Here is a 20590-nt window from a genome sequence, read left to right as displayed (position 1 = left end):
TGTGATGAGGTACTTACCCAGGAACTCCTGAATTTTCTGTCCCACCTCCCCAACACCCACCTTCCACCTTGCTGGAGGCTGGACCAGAATGACCATGTGTCCCAACGTGCCTGAGACTATCCAACTTAATCCTGTTGTACCAGCTTGATATTAACAGCATCCCCTTCACTCTCAATAAAGTCTGCAATAAAACAGAGGATTTTGGAACTCAAAAGGGAAAGGCTTGACAAAGCTAGTGTAAAGTTATGGCCTGCTTCCCCCCACTCCTACACCCCCTGGGCTATGGGAAGCGAGCAGCGGAGAAGCTGAGATAGCTTACATGCAGACACAATCTGGGTGAGGTGGGCCCAGCACCAGCTTCCCACTGGCCTCCCAGAAAGAGGACTGAGAACTGTGCCCCCCACCCAGGCAGTCATCGGGGTCCCCAGCAATAGAGGAGGAATGCTGGCAAAGCCCACGCGACACAGTCCAGGCTGCTGCCCTACCAATCTCTGAGGACCCCAGGGGAGCTCATGCTCTCATCCAAAATCTTCCCAGGACCTTTAAGCGGGGTGCAGAAGCAGACTGGAGGGGGCCAGGTGCACAAGACAAGGGGGACAGAGAAAGACCTCTGTGTTGGCCAGACAGTGAGACCCAGAAACACTACAGCAGCCCTCCAGGAGCTTAGATGCATCCTTACCACGTCACCCACCCTTGGGAGCACGTGAGGGTTAAATCGTGACAGCGCGCTTAAGCCCACAGTGATGGAAGCCAGAGTTTACGGGGTAAAACTAGCTGGATGATCATATCCAGCTTTCCACATTAGACAGAACAGGGGCTCAAGGTAGAAATGAAGTTATTATGGAAAAAGCAAGAGTACATTTTCATGCCTCTGACTCTTGTAGCCAGTAACGCTGATTTTTAACACTAATTTTTAAGGGTTACGGTATTCTATTTTATGGTTATAATTTATTCGATTTCCAATCATAGGACATTTGCATCATTCCAAGTTTTCATTATTAATAAACGATACTGGGACAAACACTAGTGAATAAATCTGCACTAACCAGCTAGTACATCGTGAGGTCCCTTGAGCAGTGGATGGAGAGGTCCACCCAGTGAGGAAATGGGGCCTCCTGCCTCCCTCCTATTAGGGAATCGGTGAGGGCTTCAGATGCTGCAGCCCCAGCCAACATCTCAAATTCACCTGTTAAAGACCCTGCACCTAGAACCACCCAGCTAAGCCGTTCCCAAATCCTGCCCACGGAAACTGTAAGATAACAAGTGTTTATAGTTGGGGCACCTGGGTGGCTCAGTTGGTTAAGTGTCCGGCTCTTGATTTTGGCTCAGGTCACGATCTCACAGTTCGTGAGATCGAGCCCCACGTTGGGCTGCCCACTGACAGCGTGGAGCCTGCTTGGGATTCCCTCTCTCTCCCTCTCTCTCTCTGCCTCTCCCCAGTTTGCACTCTCTCTCAAAATAAATAAATAAACTAAAAAAAAAATAGGTGTTTATTGTTTTAAGACGCTAAGTTTTGGATGAATATGTTATGCATTAATAGGTAACGTATGTGTGTGTTATATATATAATACATACATATACACATATATGCATATATATATATATATACACACACAAACACAAGTACATATACTGAAATTAATTCCTACAAATAGAAGAACAGGATTAGTGGGTCATAGGATGTAGTCTTTTCAAATGTCTCAGATACACATTGTCAAACCACTTTGTAGAAGACTTATCGATTTATGCTCTGACCAGCATGAGAGTGCCCGTCTCCAGTACACCTGCCCATGCTTGGTATTATCTGTCTAGTGGTGTCTCAATAAACACTGGAATAGAGGAGAGAAGGTAGCTTCACATACGTACAAGAAGCCAGTGGAACCTCATGTTGCTGCACTGTCTTAAAACTTCAGGGAAGACGCTCCTGGAGACAGATGCTCATTAAGTTAGGATGACTCCCTCCTCTTCTAACCAGCAAGCCTTGCTCTTGGGATGATGCTTGTCTGAGCAGGAAATGTTTAAAGACTACTTACAGTAGCCCCAGGCCTCAGTCGGCTAAGGATAGCCCTAGACTTTTTGCCCTCGTTCTCCAGAACCCATAAATAACCAGAGTTGTTCTGTAGAAACGTAAAAGGTGCCTCAGTGCACAGCTCCTCAGACCGTGCGCTCTATTGAGTAAACCCCCAAGGTGGGACACAGCGAAAGTGAGGGAGCAAGGAGAGAAGGGAATCTCCGTGTAGAATGTTACCGACACAGAAGGCCAAAATTTGGCGGCTAAATCCAGCAATCCATCGGATTGTTCTGAAATGTTTCCCCAGACTGCCATGAATAGGCAACGACTTCCTAGTCAATGCAAAAGAAAGACTCTTCCTGCTGACAAAAGTGGAACACCAAGTCTCTTGGGGATGGCGGTTTTTGTTTGGTTTCTTGTTTGATGATATTTTGAAGGCAGCTTTCCAAGCACGCGCCTTGGGGAAACTTGAATGCTGAGAAAGTGGGGCACCACTTTCCTCCTTCTTCACACTCTGTTCCAGGTCCATCCATGAATCGAACAAAGCTTTGCCTGGAAGGCACCGGATGTACAGGTGTGCAAAAAAAAAGTCCGCGTGTCTGGCGGGCAGGCAGGGGTAGCTGAGACAGTGGAGGGGGGGGGGGGGCATACGTAAGCCTCAGAAAACGTCCTGAGAACATTAAGTTGGCAATGACACTTAGGAATTCTTTCCAGCCTGTTTACAAAGTCAACCTAATCCTTCTTTGCTTCTTGGCTCCATAGCCTTTCCCTTTGAAAAAAATTAACACGGCAAAATGCACTAATAAAGCACATACCTTGAAACTACCAGACGCTATCATTTTGTCATATTGGCTTCAGAGTTTTCTATCATGAAACAGATAAAAATTACTGCTCGTTTATTGCTCTTCCTTCCCTTCCCTGATGCTGTTTGCTTGCCTGCCTCCCCAGAGGTAAGCATGATAGAGAAATTGGTGTTTTTCCTTCTAGTGCCTCCTTTACACACACACACACATTCACAAACAACATACATTATTGTTTTTGTGTCAATTTAGATGCTTTTGTACTTCTTCAGCTTGCTTTATTGACTCATTCAGGCCACAGCTCTGTTGCTCAGGCTGTGCACTGCATAGCTCCTGAAGGTCTTTCACACAGGCCACGGTGAGAGTGTTTCCCTTGGGAGTATGCAGTACGTAGCCCCACACTCCACATCCTGGTTTTTCTTTTTTTTAATTTTTTTTAATGTTTCTATTTTATTTTTGAGAGACAGACATGTTTGTGAGGGGGGGGGAGGGGCAGAGAGAGAGGGAGACACAGAATCCGAACCAGGCTCCAGGCTCTGAGCTGTCGGCACAGAGCCCGACGCGGGGCTCGAACTCACGACCTGTGAGATCGCGACCTGAGCCGAAGTCAGATGCTTAACCGACTGAGCCACCCAGGTGCCCCTCCACAATCCTGTTTTGAGATACATATTGATGTGTGAGAGATCTTGCATTCATTTTCATTACCCTGTAGTTTTCATCGTGTGACCGTGCCACATTTTATTACTGATTTCCTTAGGGGAAGACACTTTGCTGTTGCAAACAGCGCCAGCCAACATCCTTCTACACGTCCTCGTGTGCGCAGGTACGCAACTGTCTCTGGGGAATCACCTTTCTCTATCCCGAGGTGACTGTGGTTTAAAGAAAACTACCCTGCTGGGCATTAGAAGACAAAGACAGAGCTGGTAAAACTTACAATATTTATTAGTATGAATCAGTGTTTGTTAAGCTCAAAATAACAGATACAGTTGGGCGATGTTGAGGGCAATGGCTTACTATAGAATACAAGGTGGAGAGACCCTAATCGTCTGCCGCAGTGTCTTCTATATGTGAGAACTGGGTCCAGCCCAGACAGAAGCCCTTTATAAAAACACGAGAAAAAGGAACGGTTTACACGGCAGAGCACTGACACTGGATCACTGGGTCTGCTTTCAACGATGGCGGTTGAAAGAGTGCCCTAGACACCAAATGGGTCTGAATACAGCTCCGAGCCCTTTCGTTTACAAGCTGGCTTCTAATTCAGCCCGCTGTGAGCACTGCAGAGCAAGGTGGCGTCCCACCAGAGGGGCTCAGCTTCAGCCACCATATGCTACACTCCTTGATCTGAAAGGAAAGATTTCTGTCATCCAAACCTCCCTCAGAAAATGAATTCAGGGCTCATTGGGGGCACAGCCCTTTCGTTGGCTAGAAGTTAGTTTTAGGCCTTCAACCCTCTCTCGTCTGCAAGGTAACGTCCCATTCGGCACCCTGATGTACCATTTCAACCGTAAAATGGCAAGTCAATTATGTACCTACATAAAACGTTTGCATGACTCCAGCGCCATCGTGGGGGATCCCACGGGGAAATAACCCCCGTGAGAACCCGTGCCTACACGGTACAACACATAGGCACGAGCCAGGCCCAGCCGGTGAAATGGATTACGTGTCGGTGGTAACAAATACAAAATCATATTTACACATATACACGCCCATGAAGGGAAAGAAAACGGAAGGAGAAAAGCAAAGTTTGGAAAATTATGTGAAGGGTTTCCATCACGTGAAACTTCTTGACGTTTTGGGCCTTTATGTAATATCACGTGGTTATAATTCAACTATCAGAACAGCCAGAACGTGATCGCGAGGCCAAAGAAAGAAAGTCGGAAAGCTTCGTTGTGGACAAAGCGCGAGCGTCTGTCTTCAGAGAAGACTGTGTTTGCATGAATGCTTGTGCCCAAGTGCCCTGTACTCTCTTCACCAACCGCTCGGAGTACTGATTATGTATCTATTGCCATCTGACTGGCCTGAATAGTTAAGGCGGTACAGAAAGGTAAAGGAGTGGTTCACACCCTCGATGTGCTTCTGGAAGAAAACCCTGGGCTCATACGTGGGTTGCTCGCTCGCTGCATGTGATTAACATCAGCTATTTTCATGCAAGCTGCAACCTCCGAAGGCCCAGACCAAGGCTGTGAACCCCACTGGGAGGTGTTAGCACCTTAGCTGGGCCACCAGAACAGCTGTCTAGAGACAGACCCAGGTTCTCAGGGACCGCTGGATGAGGAAAGGCTCCACGACAAGCCCGCGTGCCACTTGGAAAGGGGTCGTTCCATCTGCAGCCCCAGTTGTTTAACTTTCAAAAGGGGCGCGACAGTCACTCGGAGTTGACAATGTGGAGAAAACTCTAAAAAGCCCAGCAGGGGCCCTGCTGAGGCATCCCAGTGCCACTTGCTAGCAGTTTTTGAGGTGCCTGTCTGGGAGAGCTAAGAGGCCCTCCTGAACCAAAAGTAAGTTTCTCCAGCCTGCACATCCTAAGATGGTCACGCTACTCTTTGCCATCGGGGCGCGACAGTTGACGCTATCCGACCGACAGCATATTCTTGAGTTAAAAACAAAAGAGAACGCCTCAATCTGCTATTTCCGCCTGTTTTCTTGATTGCAGTCCTCATAAATTAGTGTCAGCTTGGCCGCGGTCTCTCAGCGACTCTCGCTTTTTGTTGGCGGTGATCTCAGCACCTCTAGCCTGTCTAGAGCAGGGTGGGCACAGCCATGACAGGACTCGGAAGCAGCAGCTCGCACTGGGTTCCTGGGAGTTCGAGGTCTTCTGTCAGCTCACAATCTCTCTCCTGGCTTTTACATTATAGGTTTTCTACTAAAGTTTGCTGGGTCTTGAATGTTCCTACCAAAAAAGGGAACCTGTTACCAGGCTGCTTGATTACCCCCACGCAAGGCATGGATCCAAACATCCTTTAAGAATTTCCTTCCAATATAAGCCCTAATAGGAAGCCAAGGGCTTCTTGATCCCAGATATTGATGGACGTCCGAATGGTAATAAGATTTGGATTCCAATGGAAATAGCTTTTCTTCCTTTCCATGCCTTCTCCCCCTTTCCTTCCATCGGATTCAGGCATCTTTAATTAATTGAGCAGACAGGGCATCTAGAAGGGAAGGTTTTATGAAAGCCTACTGTCAGCTAATTAGCATTCCAGGGTGGGACCTCCGGGTAGCCCTAGCGCCCACCTGCCCAAGCCTGGCATCTTCTAGAACGCTTTCTCCAATTCTGTAATGCTGGGGGTCTAGCATCTTAAGGTGCTGGTGCTCCCTCTGGCTGGCTTTCCTGTAACCTATTAATTGATATTATTGGGGGTGTGCCCTAAGATCCAGACTGGAACATCCCCTGGTTAATTTGCCCCCTAGATATGATGCCATGACATACTGTCTTAGTAAAATCATAGTCTGTGCATTAACCTTCCCTAAGAGGGTAGGCGTTTATTACTGTGGAGACGATCATACCAGACAGTCTCTGGAAAAATATTTATATCCTACATCTGTCACCGCTTACACGGTAACTACTTAAATGATTCTTTCAAACTAGGCCTCCCACTCCCAAAATTGCATGCGATATCTGAGTCAGATTTGGTGTGTTTATATATGACTGAAGGAAAACGGGCACCAAGTAAAAGAGATGTAGACAACAGTTTCTAATACATCTTTCTCCACCTTCATCATGGCTCAAGTCTGTAGCTTGAGTGATGGGCCAATTACACTCCATTGAAAGGTAAATTAAATTAAATTAAATTAAATTAAATGAACCTTTCAGTGAAGGCTGGTCAGGAAACAGAGGCAATGGCACTGAAGAACTTAATGAAATGGGGCTGGGGAGCACAGGAAATCAGAACGGATCACCACTTTGGACTCTCACACATATTAAGCCGATGTGGCTGCTGTACAAATTTAAGAATATTTTAAGGTTTTTAACAACAACAACAACAACAACAATAACAAATCAGTTGTACTCGTGACCTAACACCTGTTCCCTCCCATTTGCATTTCATGCACCAAAGGCCATTTTGTGGCAGTGTGGCGGATTTTTCTAGAAGCCTTTCCCAGGGGCAGTTCCTGCCCCACCACTGCAGGTCTTCTAGGATGCCAAGCCAGCATCCCACTTCTCCCTATGTGGGGTGCCAGGCTGCCGAGAATGGGAGGTCGGCTCTGGCTTCTTCAAGTACTGTGGACCATGGCCCACGGGTCAGCAGCACCGCCGGCTGGCTTGCGTGGGTGGCTTCCCAAGTTTGATGGCTCCATTGTTTCCATTTTCATGGGGGTCCAAGGGTGGGATCTGGCGACCTGGAACAAAGAGGAGGCCAGGGTTGAGTTTCTTCACTCTAGTCGGTACCACATACGCACTGTGACCCTGCTTCAACACCTCCCCTGAATGTTTGGGTTGTACAGGGAGTAGAGGGGTCCAGGCTCTTTTCCCTCCCTCCCTCCCTCCCTCCCTCCCTCCTTGCCTCCTTGTTCTGCTGCATGAAGTTGGACTCCTGTTTAGGAAGTTGAGAAAAAGTAAAAGCAGCCTCCTGAGAATGTGGATTTCCCTGGATCTGGAACCCCGTGCTCACCCAGCCACCTTCTCCACACCAGCAAGGGCCCACTGCTTCCTCTTCAGCCCTCCCACGGGTCTGTCCTACCGGAATGAGCTCCTGCATGGCAGCAAGGCTTCCACAGTAACTGTGAGGGCTCATCTTTTCTGCTTCTTCAAGTAGAACCCGACTGGGAATTGTAATCTTCCTAAGAATATCATCTGCTAACACCTAGCTCCCCATCCTGCATCCTGCCGTGTGCAAATAATCTTATTCTTACTTAATGTAATTTTAAGAAGTGTCCTAGAGTCTCTGCAAAGAAACACAATGTAAAGATTAAAAAGGCGATCGTGGAGGATGGGGAGGTGGTAGCGAAAGGGTATGTGGTTTCTTTTTGGGATGATAAAGATAGTCTCTTTTTTTAATGTTTTATTATTTTTGAGAGAGAGAGTGTGCACGCTCACGCGTGAGTGGGGGAGGGGCGGGGGAGGCGGGGACAGAGGATCTGAAGTAGGGCTCCACCCTGACAATGGACAGCCCAACGCAGGGCTCGAAATCAAGAACCAAACCGCGAGATCCTGACCTGAGCAGAAGTCAGCCGCTTAACCGACTGAGCCACTCAGGCCCCCCGAGATGATAAAGATGTGCCAAAACTGACTGTGCTCTTAGATGAACATCTCCGTGAATATGCTAAAAGCTACTGAATTGTACACTTCGAACTGATGAAATGTATAGTATGTGAGTTTTAGGTCAATAAAGCGGCCTTTACAAAAGGCGATGGGATCTGGAAATAATATTTGTTTAGAACCTCGCAGTTTGCAAAGATGTTCACAGACACTGTCTTCACTTAATCCTGGGAGGTCGGCGTGATGGCTGTTAGTCTCATTGTTTTACCAAGCCTCAGACATCTCAGGTTACATGCTGAAAGGCACATCCACAGCAAGTGGCGCGTGTGGCTCTTTAATTATAACCTACATCTTGATTTTCTGATGGGTCCCGAAGCCTGTGTCCTTCTAACTGCCCCGCGTTAGCCCTCTGTGCTACATTCCTATGCCCCATAAAAAGTAAAGGTTGTTCAGATGAGCTCATCAGCATATCAGTTCACTAAACAATCAGGGATTAGAAATGGAAGGGAAATCAGTTCCAAAGACAAAGTCCTTCAGTGCCAGTGGATGTTACCTGCGGACTATAAAGAGTCAAATTGCCTGGAAGAGGCAGAAAGAGTCGATGACAAAGATATTGATGTATTGCACAGATCGGGTGATATGGCCACTCATCAAAGCCCAAGCAGAGAGGTTAAGGTCATTGGCAGCTGGCCCAAATCCGAAATCAATGGTAGAACTCTTCATCTCACTATGAAGCGGATGAGAAGATTCCAATAACTTCTGAAGCTACTACTCCAGTCAGTTCCCGGACAGCCGACCAAATTATGCAGACCTATTGCACACCGGTCTCCAAACAGCTCAGTCCTGATCCAGAAGCAACTGAGAATGTCAGTACGTCCTCTTCTCCTTTGGACACGATGTGGTGTTTTTTTTGTTTTTTTTTTTTGTTTTTTTAATTAGTCATAATTAAAAGGAAGTAAACAAAATGCTCCTTCTAGTTTGTCAATCTTAAGCGATAGAGGGGAAAGTTCCCAACGACTACCCATAGCCTGATTTGTTTAGGTCAGATCTTGCCAATCAAGCGTTGCTTCCTCCCCAAGAGGAAGCGCTGTGTTTGGGAGGAATGATGGTGCCCAGTTACATCATTATTTAAATGTGTAAGATTTCAGGTGCCTCCTGGATGTGTTCGGTGCTGCAACAGGGGCTTTTGCTTTTGCATCTGGAACACTTGGGGCCAAGATTATAACTCTGACTGGTGGAAGCCGTTGCCCTAGTTAACTAAAACAAGTACCGTTCACTGATTACTATTTTTGACAATATCAGAATCAACATCCTATGCCAACATCAACTTCAAGTTATTCTTCGGTTGTTAACTCTAAAGTCAGCAAAGTAGAATTACGCTATCAGTCCTCTCATCTTTGACTTTTTCCACATGCCTCATGCTGTACGTTCTCGTAAGGTTTTTCCTATGAAATGCACCCCAAATACAAAAGAACCTTATGCATACAATACACATTAAAGTCACAAAGGTAGAGTGAAAATCTAGAGACAAAGGGCATATGGATGTCACAATGGGAATGAATGTCCGGGCAACCCATCCCCATCTGCCTTGCTCTGTCCTTCCTCCTCCCTCTTTCCTGCCTCCCACTTCTCTCCTCCACGGGCGGTAACCACGACAACGTTTAGAACACAAGGTTCAGGAGACCCACATCATGCCTCAAGCAGACTCCTTTGTTTTAAACTATTAGCAGCGTTTTCGAATCAGTTGTTCAGCCTGGCTTCGTAGAGGCACCGGGTCCCATGTATCTTCAGAACATGCAAAATCTCACTGATTGGAACAAAGTATTTCTCAAAGACAGAGTTAGACTTCGTTTTTCTCCTCTGATAAAAAGAGTGCTGAGATCTGAGAGGTGGTGTCGCGGTTACGTGAACTTGGACAAGCTAGTTAGTGTTTTCAAGACTTCCTTTCCTCGCCTATAAAAAGAATGTGAGACAGTAACTTGACAGCTGCTGTCCATATCCCTCCATGGCCACTACCAATGTGGGAGGAACTAACGGCAATAAACGGGGCCTGGGTGCCCCTCGGGTGGAGTCTGCATGGGGAGCAGGGCTCAGGTACTAGGAGCAGGACCCGTCCTGCTCTCCTACAAAACACAACCTGGGACGGGGCCACCCATCCCCGCTTCAAACAGTGAGAAGAAAGGAAATGCTTCCATTTTAGGGCAGAGGTTGAGGAAAGCTGAGTCATAACGACGAGGCAAGCACCTTAAAAAGAGAAGGAAGCCAACAGTCCTGTGAAAACACAAGAGCTCCGATCTTGTGATCTGAGTTATTTGGAACTTACTGAAAGGTGAAATGCACTTAGACAAAGGAATGGCTCTGGAAAACGGCCAAGGCATTTTGTACCAAGGTGATCACACAACTGAATCGGTATTAATTACATGGGCATAGAATTAGGACAAATATATTAGAGACACAAACAGCTGAAAAGGCTCTGAGCATCATCCTCTGTGGGTTTCCACTCTTACAAAATGTCCTTTGAGTACACGATCTCCGTAATGGGTCATCCTTGAGCAGAAATCCCAGGCCAGGGTGTTTATTTTAACAAGGTTCAGATTGTGTAAGATTCTGCTTGGGAAAAGTTCAAGGGCCCTTTTTTTGTTTTGTTTTGTTTTTTGTGTTTTTTTTGGTTTTTTTTTTTTTTTTTTTTTGAAATTCAGTTTTCCCGAAAGTTGACAGCCCAGAGGAAAAACAGGTTTTATAAACGGTTCCTCAGGAATGCGATACGTGAAAACACAAATTGCAAGCCTATAAATGTGATCATGGCTCTGGACTGGGGACCGTAAACGCTTTCACACACAACAAAAATAAAACAGCGTGCTTGGCTACAGCTGTCCTTCCTCCTTGGGTGCAGGATGGGCCATTCCCTGCGCGAGCCTGGAGGCCTCCCTGGTTAATTCTGCTGTTCACATTCTTCTCCCCTTTCATGGAAGTTTAGGATTTACTTGGCTCGGCCATTTTCTGTTGAGTGTTAGAGGTGCTGCCATAATTGCTCTCTAACTTCCATTTCCTGATCCTGATTTTCGGAATCACCCTGATTAGTAAACTGACCAATAGGACTTGAAAGTAGTTAGCCTTGATAATGGCCTTCAAGCCTCTCCATTTAGAGAGGGGCGTCTCTATGGAACACTGCCCTTACAATAGGGACGGGGGGACACTCATGCCACTTGAGTCATCCAAAACTGCCCTTTAACTGCTGTAAAGAAGATAATCTTGGAATTACTAGGTGACCTTGAATGTTAGAGTCTAGACCCAAGAAATGAGCTAACATTCTATATAGGATCAGAATGACTTAGGAGACACAGAGTGAGTTTCGCCAGGAGGCTTGCAGGAAGTCCAGGTCAAAGATAAGGACAGCCTTGACCTTGGTGACATTAAGAGAAGTAGAGGAGCACCTGGCTGGCTTAGTTGGAGGAGTGTGGGACTCTCGATCTCAGGGTTGTGAGTTCAAGCCCTACATTGCGGGTAGAGGTTAAAGATTAATAAATAAATAAATATTAGAAAGAAAGAGAAGCAGGAAACAAGGTTGGATGGGACTGCAGGAAGATACTTGGGAGGATGTGACAATTGACTGGAAGTAGGGTGAAGAGAGGGATAGAGAAAAGCAAAGATAGGGGCCCCTGGGTGGTTCAGTAGGTTAAGCTGTGCTGACAGCTCAGAGCCTGGAGCCTGCTTTGGATTCTGTGTCTCTCTCTCTCTCTCTGTCTCTCTCCCTCTGCCCTTCCTCCGCTCTGTCTCTCTCTCTCAAAAAATAAATAACATTAAAACAAAAAAAAGAGAAAAGCAAAGATAAATGTCTAGGTTGCTGAAGGAATGGTGACATTCACAGAGAGGGAAGAGGGGGAGGTCACCACTGGCTGTTAGACCAAGATGCCAGATAGCTTCAAAATGGGGAGGCCTAAGTTACTCGAAAATCGTTAGACTTCCTTACCATTCAAGGGCATCTTTTCCTTTTATTTTTATTTTGAAATTAATAGACTCCATTGATTGAATAGTTTTAGGTTTACAGAAAAAGTTGAGCATATCGTACAGAAGGCTCCTAAGACTCCTCCCCCTCATTCCCAACTTTCCCCCTTTTAACGACTAGCACAACTGGGGAACATTTATTATGAGTGACGAACCACCATCGATTATTACGAACTAAAGTCCACAGGTTACATTAGGGCTCATTTGGGGCTCATTTTATCAACATCCTCTGGGTTTTGATAAATGCATAATGGTAGGCATTCGCCGTGACACATAGAATAGTTTCAGTGCCCTAAAAATCCTCTGTGCTCCACTATTCATCCCTCCCGCCTTCCCTCCGTGAGCCTGTGGTGACCACTGATCTTTCTACTGTCCCTATAGGTTTGCCTTTTCCAGAATGTCACGTAGTTGGAATCATATAGTATGTAGCCTTTTCTGATTGGCTTCTTATCACTTAGTAAGACGCATTTATTCATGCACATCTTTCTACGGCCTGATAGCTCATTTCTTATTACTGAAGGATTATTCCATTGAATAGGATACGTCCCCTCAATTTTTTTATTTTAACACTTAAAACATGACACAAAAACACAAGCCACAAGGGGTGCCTGGGTGGCCCAGTCAGTTAAACATCCAACTCTTGACTTTGGCTCAGGTTGTGATCTCACAGTTTGTGAGCTTGAGCCCCACATCAGGTTCTGTGCTGACGGGGCAGAGTGTGCTTGGGATTCTCTCTCTCTCTCTTTCTCTTTTTCTCTCTCTCTCTCCCCTTCCCCTGTGTGCATGCTCTCTCAATCTCAAAAGAAATAAGTAAATAAACAAACTTAAAAAAAACACACACCACAAGCCACAAGGGAAAAAATCTAACAAATCAGACTTCATCAAAATTAAAAACTTCTGCTCTTCCAAAGACATTGTCAAGAAAATGAAAAGGTAAGCCACAATCTGAGAGATGATATTTGAAAAAACAAATATCTGATAACACGTATCCAAAATATACAAATAATCTTTAAAACTCAACAATAAGAGGGGTGCCTGGGTGGCTCAGTCGGTTGAGTGTCCGACTTCAGCTCAGGTCATGATCTTACGGCTTGTGAGTTCGAGCCCCGCGTCGGGCTCTGTGCTGACAGCTCGGAGCCTGCAGCCTGCTTGGGATTCTGTGTCTCATTCTCTCTCTGCCCCTCCCCCACTTGTGCTCTGTCTCTCAAAAATAAGTAAATGTAAAAAAAAAAATCTAAAAAAAATTAAAAACAACCCTCAACAATAAGAAAGCAAACAACTCAATACAAAACAGGCAAAATTTAAACCAACACTTCTCCAAAGAAGACACAAGGATTGCAAATAAGCACATAAGAAAGCACTCAACGTTGTTAGTCATTAAGAAGATGGACATTGAAAACACAAGGAGAGGGGCGCCTGGGTGGCTCAGTTGGTTGAGCGTCTGACTTAGGCTCAGGTCATGATCTCGCAGTTTGTGAGTTCAAGCCCCACATCGGGCTCTGTGCTGACAGCTCAGGGCCTGGAGCCGGCTTCGGATTCCACGTCTCCCTCTTTCTCTCTGCCCCTCTCCGTGCGCGTGCATGCATGCTCTCGCTCTCAAAAATAAATAAATAAACTTAAAACAAACAAACAACGACAAAAAGAAATTGCATGATTCCCTCGTGGAGAGGGACAATCTCTTGCGCAAGAGGCTTAAAATACATAGCAACCGATCACTCTGTGTGAAATTTATTTGCATCCTGATCCAGACAAACTGTAAAATGCAAACACAGAAACCATTTAGGGCAAACATGAGCCATATTTGGCGATATTAATATGATAACGGTATTGTGATTACTAATGTAATAATGAAATTGTTATGTAAAAAAAGTTACATTCTGAAAATATTTACAGGTGAAATCTGGAATTTCCTTCAAAATAATTCAGGTGGAGGAGAGTGAGGGGGAATGTGGGGGGTAGAGATGAAATCAGCTTGCTTATGAGTGCATGCTGGTTCACTATGGTATTCGGTTTACTGGTGTATATTCAACAAATTTTCCAAAATAAAGCCTGATTTAAAAACAATTTTTTTTAACATTTTTATTTATTTTTGAGAGAGAGGCAGAGCACGAGTAGGGGAGGGGCAGAGAGAGAGGGAGACACAGAATCCGATGCAGGCTCCAGGCTCTGAGCTGTCAGCACAGAGCCCAACCTCAGGGCTTGAATCCACCAACCATGAGATCATGAGATCACGACCTGAGCCGAAGTCGGACACTTAACCAACTGAGCCACCCAGGTGCCCCAAAAGCGAAAGAGAGAGAGAGAGAGAGAGAGAGAGAGAGAGAGGAAGAGAGAAAGAGCACATGAGCAGGGGAGGGGCAGGAAGGGGGGGAGGGGAGAGAGAGAGAGAGAGAGAGAGAGAGAGAGAGAGAGAGAGAGAACGCAAAGCAGGCTCCACGCTGTCAGCACAGAGCTGGAACCCACAAACTGGGAGATCATGACCTAAGTGGAAACCAAGAGCCAGCCGCTTAACCAACTGAGCCACCCAGGCGCCCCAAGTCTGATTTTATTTTTGGTTTTGTTCCTGTTCCCTGGAATCTCACAACCATGAAACAACCACTATTCACATTTTAAGCCTACGTATGTATCCCTCCACCTGTTGCCCAGAATACATTGTTTACTTACTATATACACTACATGGTTCAGACTTTATAAAATCAAGATATTATACGAACCAGTCTGTAACTTCTGTTTCACATTCAGCAATTTATCTTTTCACGTCAGGAATACAGATATACATCATCATCTTAAATCACTAGTTTATACTGGTGTATCGTGGTTGGTTTGTTGTTTTTTTTTTTTTAAACGATTTCCCACCTTTGGGACGGTTAAGTCATTTCTTGTTTTTCACCATTATGAATAATGTTATCCTAAACTGCCATAGGCAATGAGCAGTGAGGCGGACTAGAAGTTGCAGGCATGGTTCCGGAGGCCCTGTCAGCCTTCTAACACCGGCTGCTTGCTTAGTAGCTCTGTGACCTAGAGCAGGTTACAGACCTCTCCAAGCCTTAAGGTCCGCGTGTGTAAAATAGGGGTGGCAACAGCAGCCTATTCCACAGGACAAATGGTGTACTGATGAGTTAATATACATGTAAGCAATTTCAACAACGGGACAGAATGCAAACTTGCTAGGTGTTAGACATTACTGCTACATTTTGCACCCCTGATCAGTGTCTGCTTCAGAATCATCAGGACAAAAGGTAACGCATGTTCAGGGCTTTTGATACCCCCATGTGTCCATATTCTGAAAACTACATTATTTCACAGACATCCCCTATTATTGCAGTCCCTAAATTAACTTTTTGGATGTAAGAAAGTAGACAGGAGATGTAGGTCTTTGTCTTTTCCTGCGACTTAATGGCTAAATTTACCTTCATTGGACAGCTTGCTACACTACTATGAAATTTGCAAATGCTTTGTTTTGTTTTTAAATTTCTTTCTCCTGCTCCAAACAAAAAGTAACTACTGGAGAATTTCAAAAATCCAGAGCACTTAAAATAGCTAACACTCTGTGCAAAGAATGATCACAGAACAAAACCTGATCACTGCCCACAAGTCTTCACTTCCTGCCTGTCGAATGAACACTCTATTCTGATTTCTCCAAACCAATATGCTTGTACCTCTAATTATATTCACTTGTAAAAATGTTTCTCACCTCGTTCTCAATCTGCTAACCAACAAAAAACCTAGTTTGATGTCCACAATGTCTCCAGATGTGATTTTCAGAAGAAAGCCTTGTGTTCTCTTGTCCATTCAAATTAACCAGAACAAAAGCACAGCTGTCTGGCCGAGGTCCCACCCCCAAACAGACCTTTTTCTGGTGAGCCTGCAGCCCCACCTCTTTTTGCCCTCAGGGAGAGTTAAAAACAACACCACCAACAACAAAATGGTATTGGAGTTGAAATGATTAAAATCCACAAACCAAAACTTGTGTTTCTCACACTCCAGAATCCAGTCGGCCAAGCTCGCAACAGATGCAGCCCCAAGAGAACCTGCTCATTGGCTGGCCATCCTCATTCCAGGATCGGGGACCCAGGGAGCACGGAGCACACGGCTCTCTCCCTCGGCCCCCCAGCCTGGCCTGTTCCCCGTGTTACTGGCTCCACTTCTGAAAGATTTTTGAAATTCATGTCCACACCCCTCCGGGTCCCAGCCTCCTCTCTCCGGCGTGACCGCAGCGGCACCCTAATCGGGGAGCCATTTCCAACCTTCCTCCCCCTGTCCACTCCCCAAGGGTGATCGTTCAGCGTGTACTGGGTATGCCACACCCCCCTTAAAATCCTCGCGAGCCTTCCAGAATATCACCTCCTTCTTCCCAATGCAACGCCCGAGCAAGGACCTGGCTCCGTCTCCACGCTCCCCCCCCCCCCCCGGGGGTGCTGGAGCTCGCCACCTGCCGTCCTGTGGCCTCGACTTGAGGCACCTCCTGAGCTCTTTGCCCAAGTGGACTCTCCCCATTTTCCAGGTCCAGCTTCAAATCATTTCCCTGGGAAGATCTCCCCCACTGAACTCAAGTCCCCACCTGCCACTATTCCTGCAATCCTTGTTCTTTTGCTTCAAAGCATTTATTACAACGTGTCGTCATATACCCATTTGGCTCTCTGCCGACAGGCTGTCTCCCTACTTGACGGCCAGTTTGTTTTGTTGACTGTGGTGTCCCTGGTATCTGGCAAGGCACCTGACCCACAGAAGAACCCAAGATCTATTTGTCGAATAAGTGAATGAAGACATAGCTCGGCCTCTCCAACCAGCCGGTGTCATCCATAAGTCCCCGTAGAAGACTGACTGTGTTTCACTTGATCTGGTGACCATGCTGAATTACTACCTCCGGGAACATCATGAGACAGGGAGGAAGATCCAAATTCAAAAAACCGAATTTGGCACTCTCCTGTCTACGCGTCTTAGCTTCACGGGGAACACAACAGAGCAAGACCTGCTCGCGGAGAACTTGCACGAGGTGCACACCATGTTCTTTTAATGCGCTCACTGAATTTAACCACTTAAAAGTGTTCAATTGTCAGAACGACGGGGGAAACCGGAGGTAACCTCGGGAGCCACCCACGAGAGTTGGGGCAGGTGAAGACTTTGTGAAGGAAAAAGACACGAACTGGACCTTCGAGGAATTAAGGTTTGCGGGAAGGAGAAGAGAAGCATCACATTGATGGCCGGAGACAGCTAGTGGATGGAAGAGGGGATCAAGGCAAGGCCTGGAGCTCCGGACTCTGCCTTTCAGGATTACAGTCTCAGGCAGAGAGTAGTTGGCCAGAAGAGTTGGGTTTTCATTTGTAACACTGTAACAAGTAAACGGCAACAAGAATATTCTTTGTGCTTTCACACACCAACCGGAACACTCAAAGGTGCCACAATTTTCTCCGCCAAGAAGAATTAGGTCTTAACTCAAAGAGGAAAACTGATGTTCAAATTAAAGGCATGAGACCTCAAGAAAGGAACAGAAACAGCTCTGGGGAGAAATGCATGGAAGGGAATGAGCCATATGCAGTGGGGCAAAGGAGATCCAAAAATGTCATCGAGGAGAGGGTCCCTGGAGGAATGCCAGTCAGAGCACAGTGTGAGGACAGACCGTGTGCCAATCCCGCCCCTCCCCCCAAATAAAACAGGACAGCACCTTTACAGGGTCCTTTATAGGGTAGCTTTAGCCTTTGAAAACAGATAATATTTCGTGAAACAATTTCCTGTTAGTAAATACATTAACTCCTGCTCAGAAAACACAGTGGTCTCCTTTCTGCTTTATGAACACCCTGGGAACACAGAAGAGGAATGTTGGTCTCTTCGCCCAAGTTGATATGAATTAATTTTGCTTAAACACACCTTCTTAAAGGGCTTTTACTCTCACCACTTTTACTGTATCCTTTCTCCCAGGCACGTTTGTCTCTGGAACACTGCTTTGAGGAGCATACAAGTCAGCAATACCCCATTCTATTTTGAGCACAGGAGGATCACATGTAACACAAGTAGGAGCAGGAGAGAAAACATAAATGCAAAGTCGGCCGCAGTGTATTTAGTTGTACTTGGTACTGCATTTCAAGTCAACCTGTAATTAGGCTACAACACCCTGTTGTGAAGAAATTCACCCGAAGGAGTGAAGACGCCCCAGCGCTTACAGCACCTACCTACAAGGTCTTGCTGTGGGCCGAGTATCTAGAAGCTTCTTTGCTAAGGCAATTTTTTTTTTCTTTTTTGAGAGAGCGGGCGAGCAGGGGAGAGGCAAAGGGGGGAGAGAGAGAGTAAGAGAGAGAGAGAGAAAGAATCTCAAACAGGTTCCGCAGCCCTCGTAGAGCCCAACGCAGGGCTTGATCTCACGACCCTGGGATCACAACCCAATCAAGAGTCAAAGGCTTAACTGAGGAACCCAGGTGCTCTGTAAGGCATTGTTAACCAAAGTATAACGAAACAGAAGCAAGAACTTGTTTCTTTGACCTGGAAGACGAAGTGATACAGCTGTTCTACGGCTTATACAGGAATTAATTATTTGAAGCCATCATTACCCACTGCTTTAAGCAAAACACTTGCTTTTTCTTAAATGAAGCGGACCACCAAGATCTTGGGAATTCCTTACTCAAAGTCCCCATCACCTTGAGCCATAAAGTCCTCCTAGGGGTGAACAGGTATATACTGGCTGGACCGCCCAAAAAAATATCTTTCAAGTAGAGATGTTAACACTTGCGGCTCAGGCTTATTTTCTTCCTTGCGGTTATTTCGCTCTTCATTTTAATAATGATCTGTGTAAGCCTCAGGAAGTCTCCCAGCTCATGTAGAATCCTTAAGCTGACTCTCAGGTATGCAGAGCGCTGTGTTTCCTTCACTGGGCACTGCTGGCCGCACCATCTGCCTTCAGGGCTAAAGCTGGGGGAAGGGCTCTAGAACACATAAGGAGCTGCACAAAGGGAAGGGGTCAATGTCATCAGGAGCTCTCTAGCATCACTAAGCAAAACCTTTAACCCAAACAAAGTGCTGAATGGTCGCACCACTTGCCTAACACACCAGAAAAGCCAGACGCTGCCAGAAAAGAATGAGTTTGATCCGAGGGAAAATGAGGTTAATGGAATGAGTTCAAGCCAAACTCTCTTAAGAGGCCGCCCAGCATTCCACAGCTACAGAGGACAGCTGAGCATTCCATCTATGGCCCATTTTCAGGACGGAGCAGGAGTCTGGGGATCCAGGGTTTCCAACATAAAATTACAGCCTACCACCCTCAAGTTCAACCACTAAGGTCAATGCACTTGGATTGATGCTATTTTGTTGAGAGGGTGAAATAACAGCGGGCGAACGAATCCTTCTGAAGGAGGACGGGAGGGAAGGTGACGTGGACCCCCATGAACACATGAGGTTGGGCAGTGCAGGCCTTAGCTGTGCGTTCTTGCGCATTTCCGTATCATGTAAGTAACCCCGGTCAGAGTCCTCCATCTCCAGTGAATTCCCCATCAAGCCAAGAGAAACAAACACAATAATCCCTGCTGTGGGTTCTCAGAGCCTAAAGTAAGGAACCAAAACCAGTTAAAAGGAAATCAAATCTGTTCTGGGAAATGAAGCCCCCTCGGATGTTGAGAGCACCGCCAACTATGACCTCAGGCAGAAGAGAGATCAAACCATCAGTTTCCCCTCTGGAATTCCCTTCTGGAATTGTCTGGGGCCAGATAAGATCTTTGGGAACAACTGCCAACTGTTCAGGGGTTCAACTTTTCATGAGGCGGGGACCCTGGGCCTCTGCACCTCAGTAAACATGGACGCTTCTGCAAAGTCCCCGATTATGCTCTGGAGGCATCTCAGGACAGTTTCTCAAGACAGCTGTCAGCAGGTAGCTCTCTGAGGGGACCCAGCGCAGACATCTTTACCAAAGAAGCTGTGAAGGGGAAATCTGCCATCAGCTGGGAAACAGCTCTGAAATAAAGCTTACATATGGGGAACCAGCATAAAGGAAGAGAATTATAATGTGACCCTGAACAGGAGACAAAGAAGAGAGCGGACCTTCCACTAACTGATCAGAAATGAGAGAAACCTTTACAAAATCGACTGTCTGCCCAGTCCCCAATTTCTGGTTTTGAGGGATGGAGACTCAGTTTTTGTTGATGACCCCCCGGCAAAAGAAATCACTAACTTATTTTGGGTTTTTTGTTTTGTTTATTTTGTTTGCTAGCGTCCTTCCGTTTAATGCACGACGTTAGTTTTCTATACCTTATCGCTACTTATTTTATTTCTCTTCCCCTCAACATACGAACATAAAATGCTATCACATACACAACCTTTTTTAAGTTTATTTATTTTAAGACAGAGAGAGAGAGAGAGAGAGAGAGAGAAGAGAGAACCAGCAGGGGAGGGGCAGAGAGACGGGGAGACAGAAGACCTGAAGGGGGCTCTGCACTGACAGAAGAGAGCCTGATGTGGGGCTCGAACCCACGAACCGCGAGATCACGACCTGAGCCTAAGTTGGACAGCAACTGACGGAGCCACCCAGGTGCCCCATACTCAACCGTTTAATTAAAATGACTTATTTTGCATTTTGTACTTATTTTGCACTTA

The 20590-nt window shown here is 46.2% G+C and overlaps 1 protein-coding gene across 2 annotated transcripts in view; it reads right to left on the bottom strand.

The window, feature by feature from the left end:
• Positions 1-3732: 3732 nt before the first annotated feature.
• Positions 3733-20590, bottom strand: part of RAB31 (RAB31, member RAS oncogene family) — a 135830-nt gene continuing 118972 nt past the window's right edge. The window contains exons 7-8 of one of the 2 annotated variants that reach the window (XM_040479406.1): positions 17882-17989; positions 7043-7149 (exon numbers count right to left, since the gene is read on the bottom strand). In XM_040479406.1, coding sequence (XP_040335340.1) covers positions 17886-17989 — 104 coding nt within the window. In that variant the 3' untranslated portion in view covers positions 7043-7149; positions 17882-17885. Of the gene's footprint in view, positions 7150-17881; positions 17990-20590 lie in introns of both variants that reach the window. The other variant, XM_040479407.1, reaches the window with a different exon arrangement.

This window comes from Herpailurus yagouaroundi, unplaced genomic scaffold (genome assembly GCF_014898765.1).
Source record: "Herpailurus yagouaroundi ecotype Mexico unplaced genomic scaffold, PumYag 142, whole genome shotgun sequence".
In the NCBI taxonomy this organism is placed as follows: domain Eukaryota; kingdom Metazoa; phylum Chordata; class Mammalia; order Carnivora; family Felidae; genus Herpailurus; species Herpailurus yagouaroundi.
The sequence above is the reverse complement of the archived record's forward strand: the minus strand, read 5'-3'. Positions and strand labels throughout refer to the sequence as shown.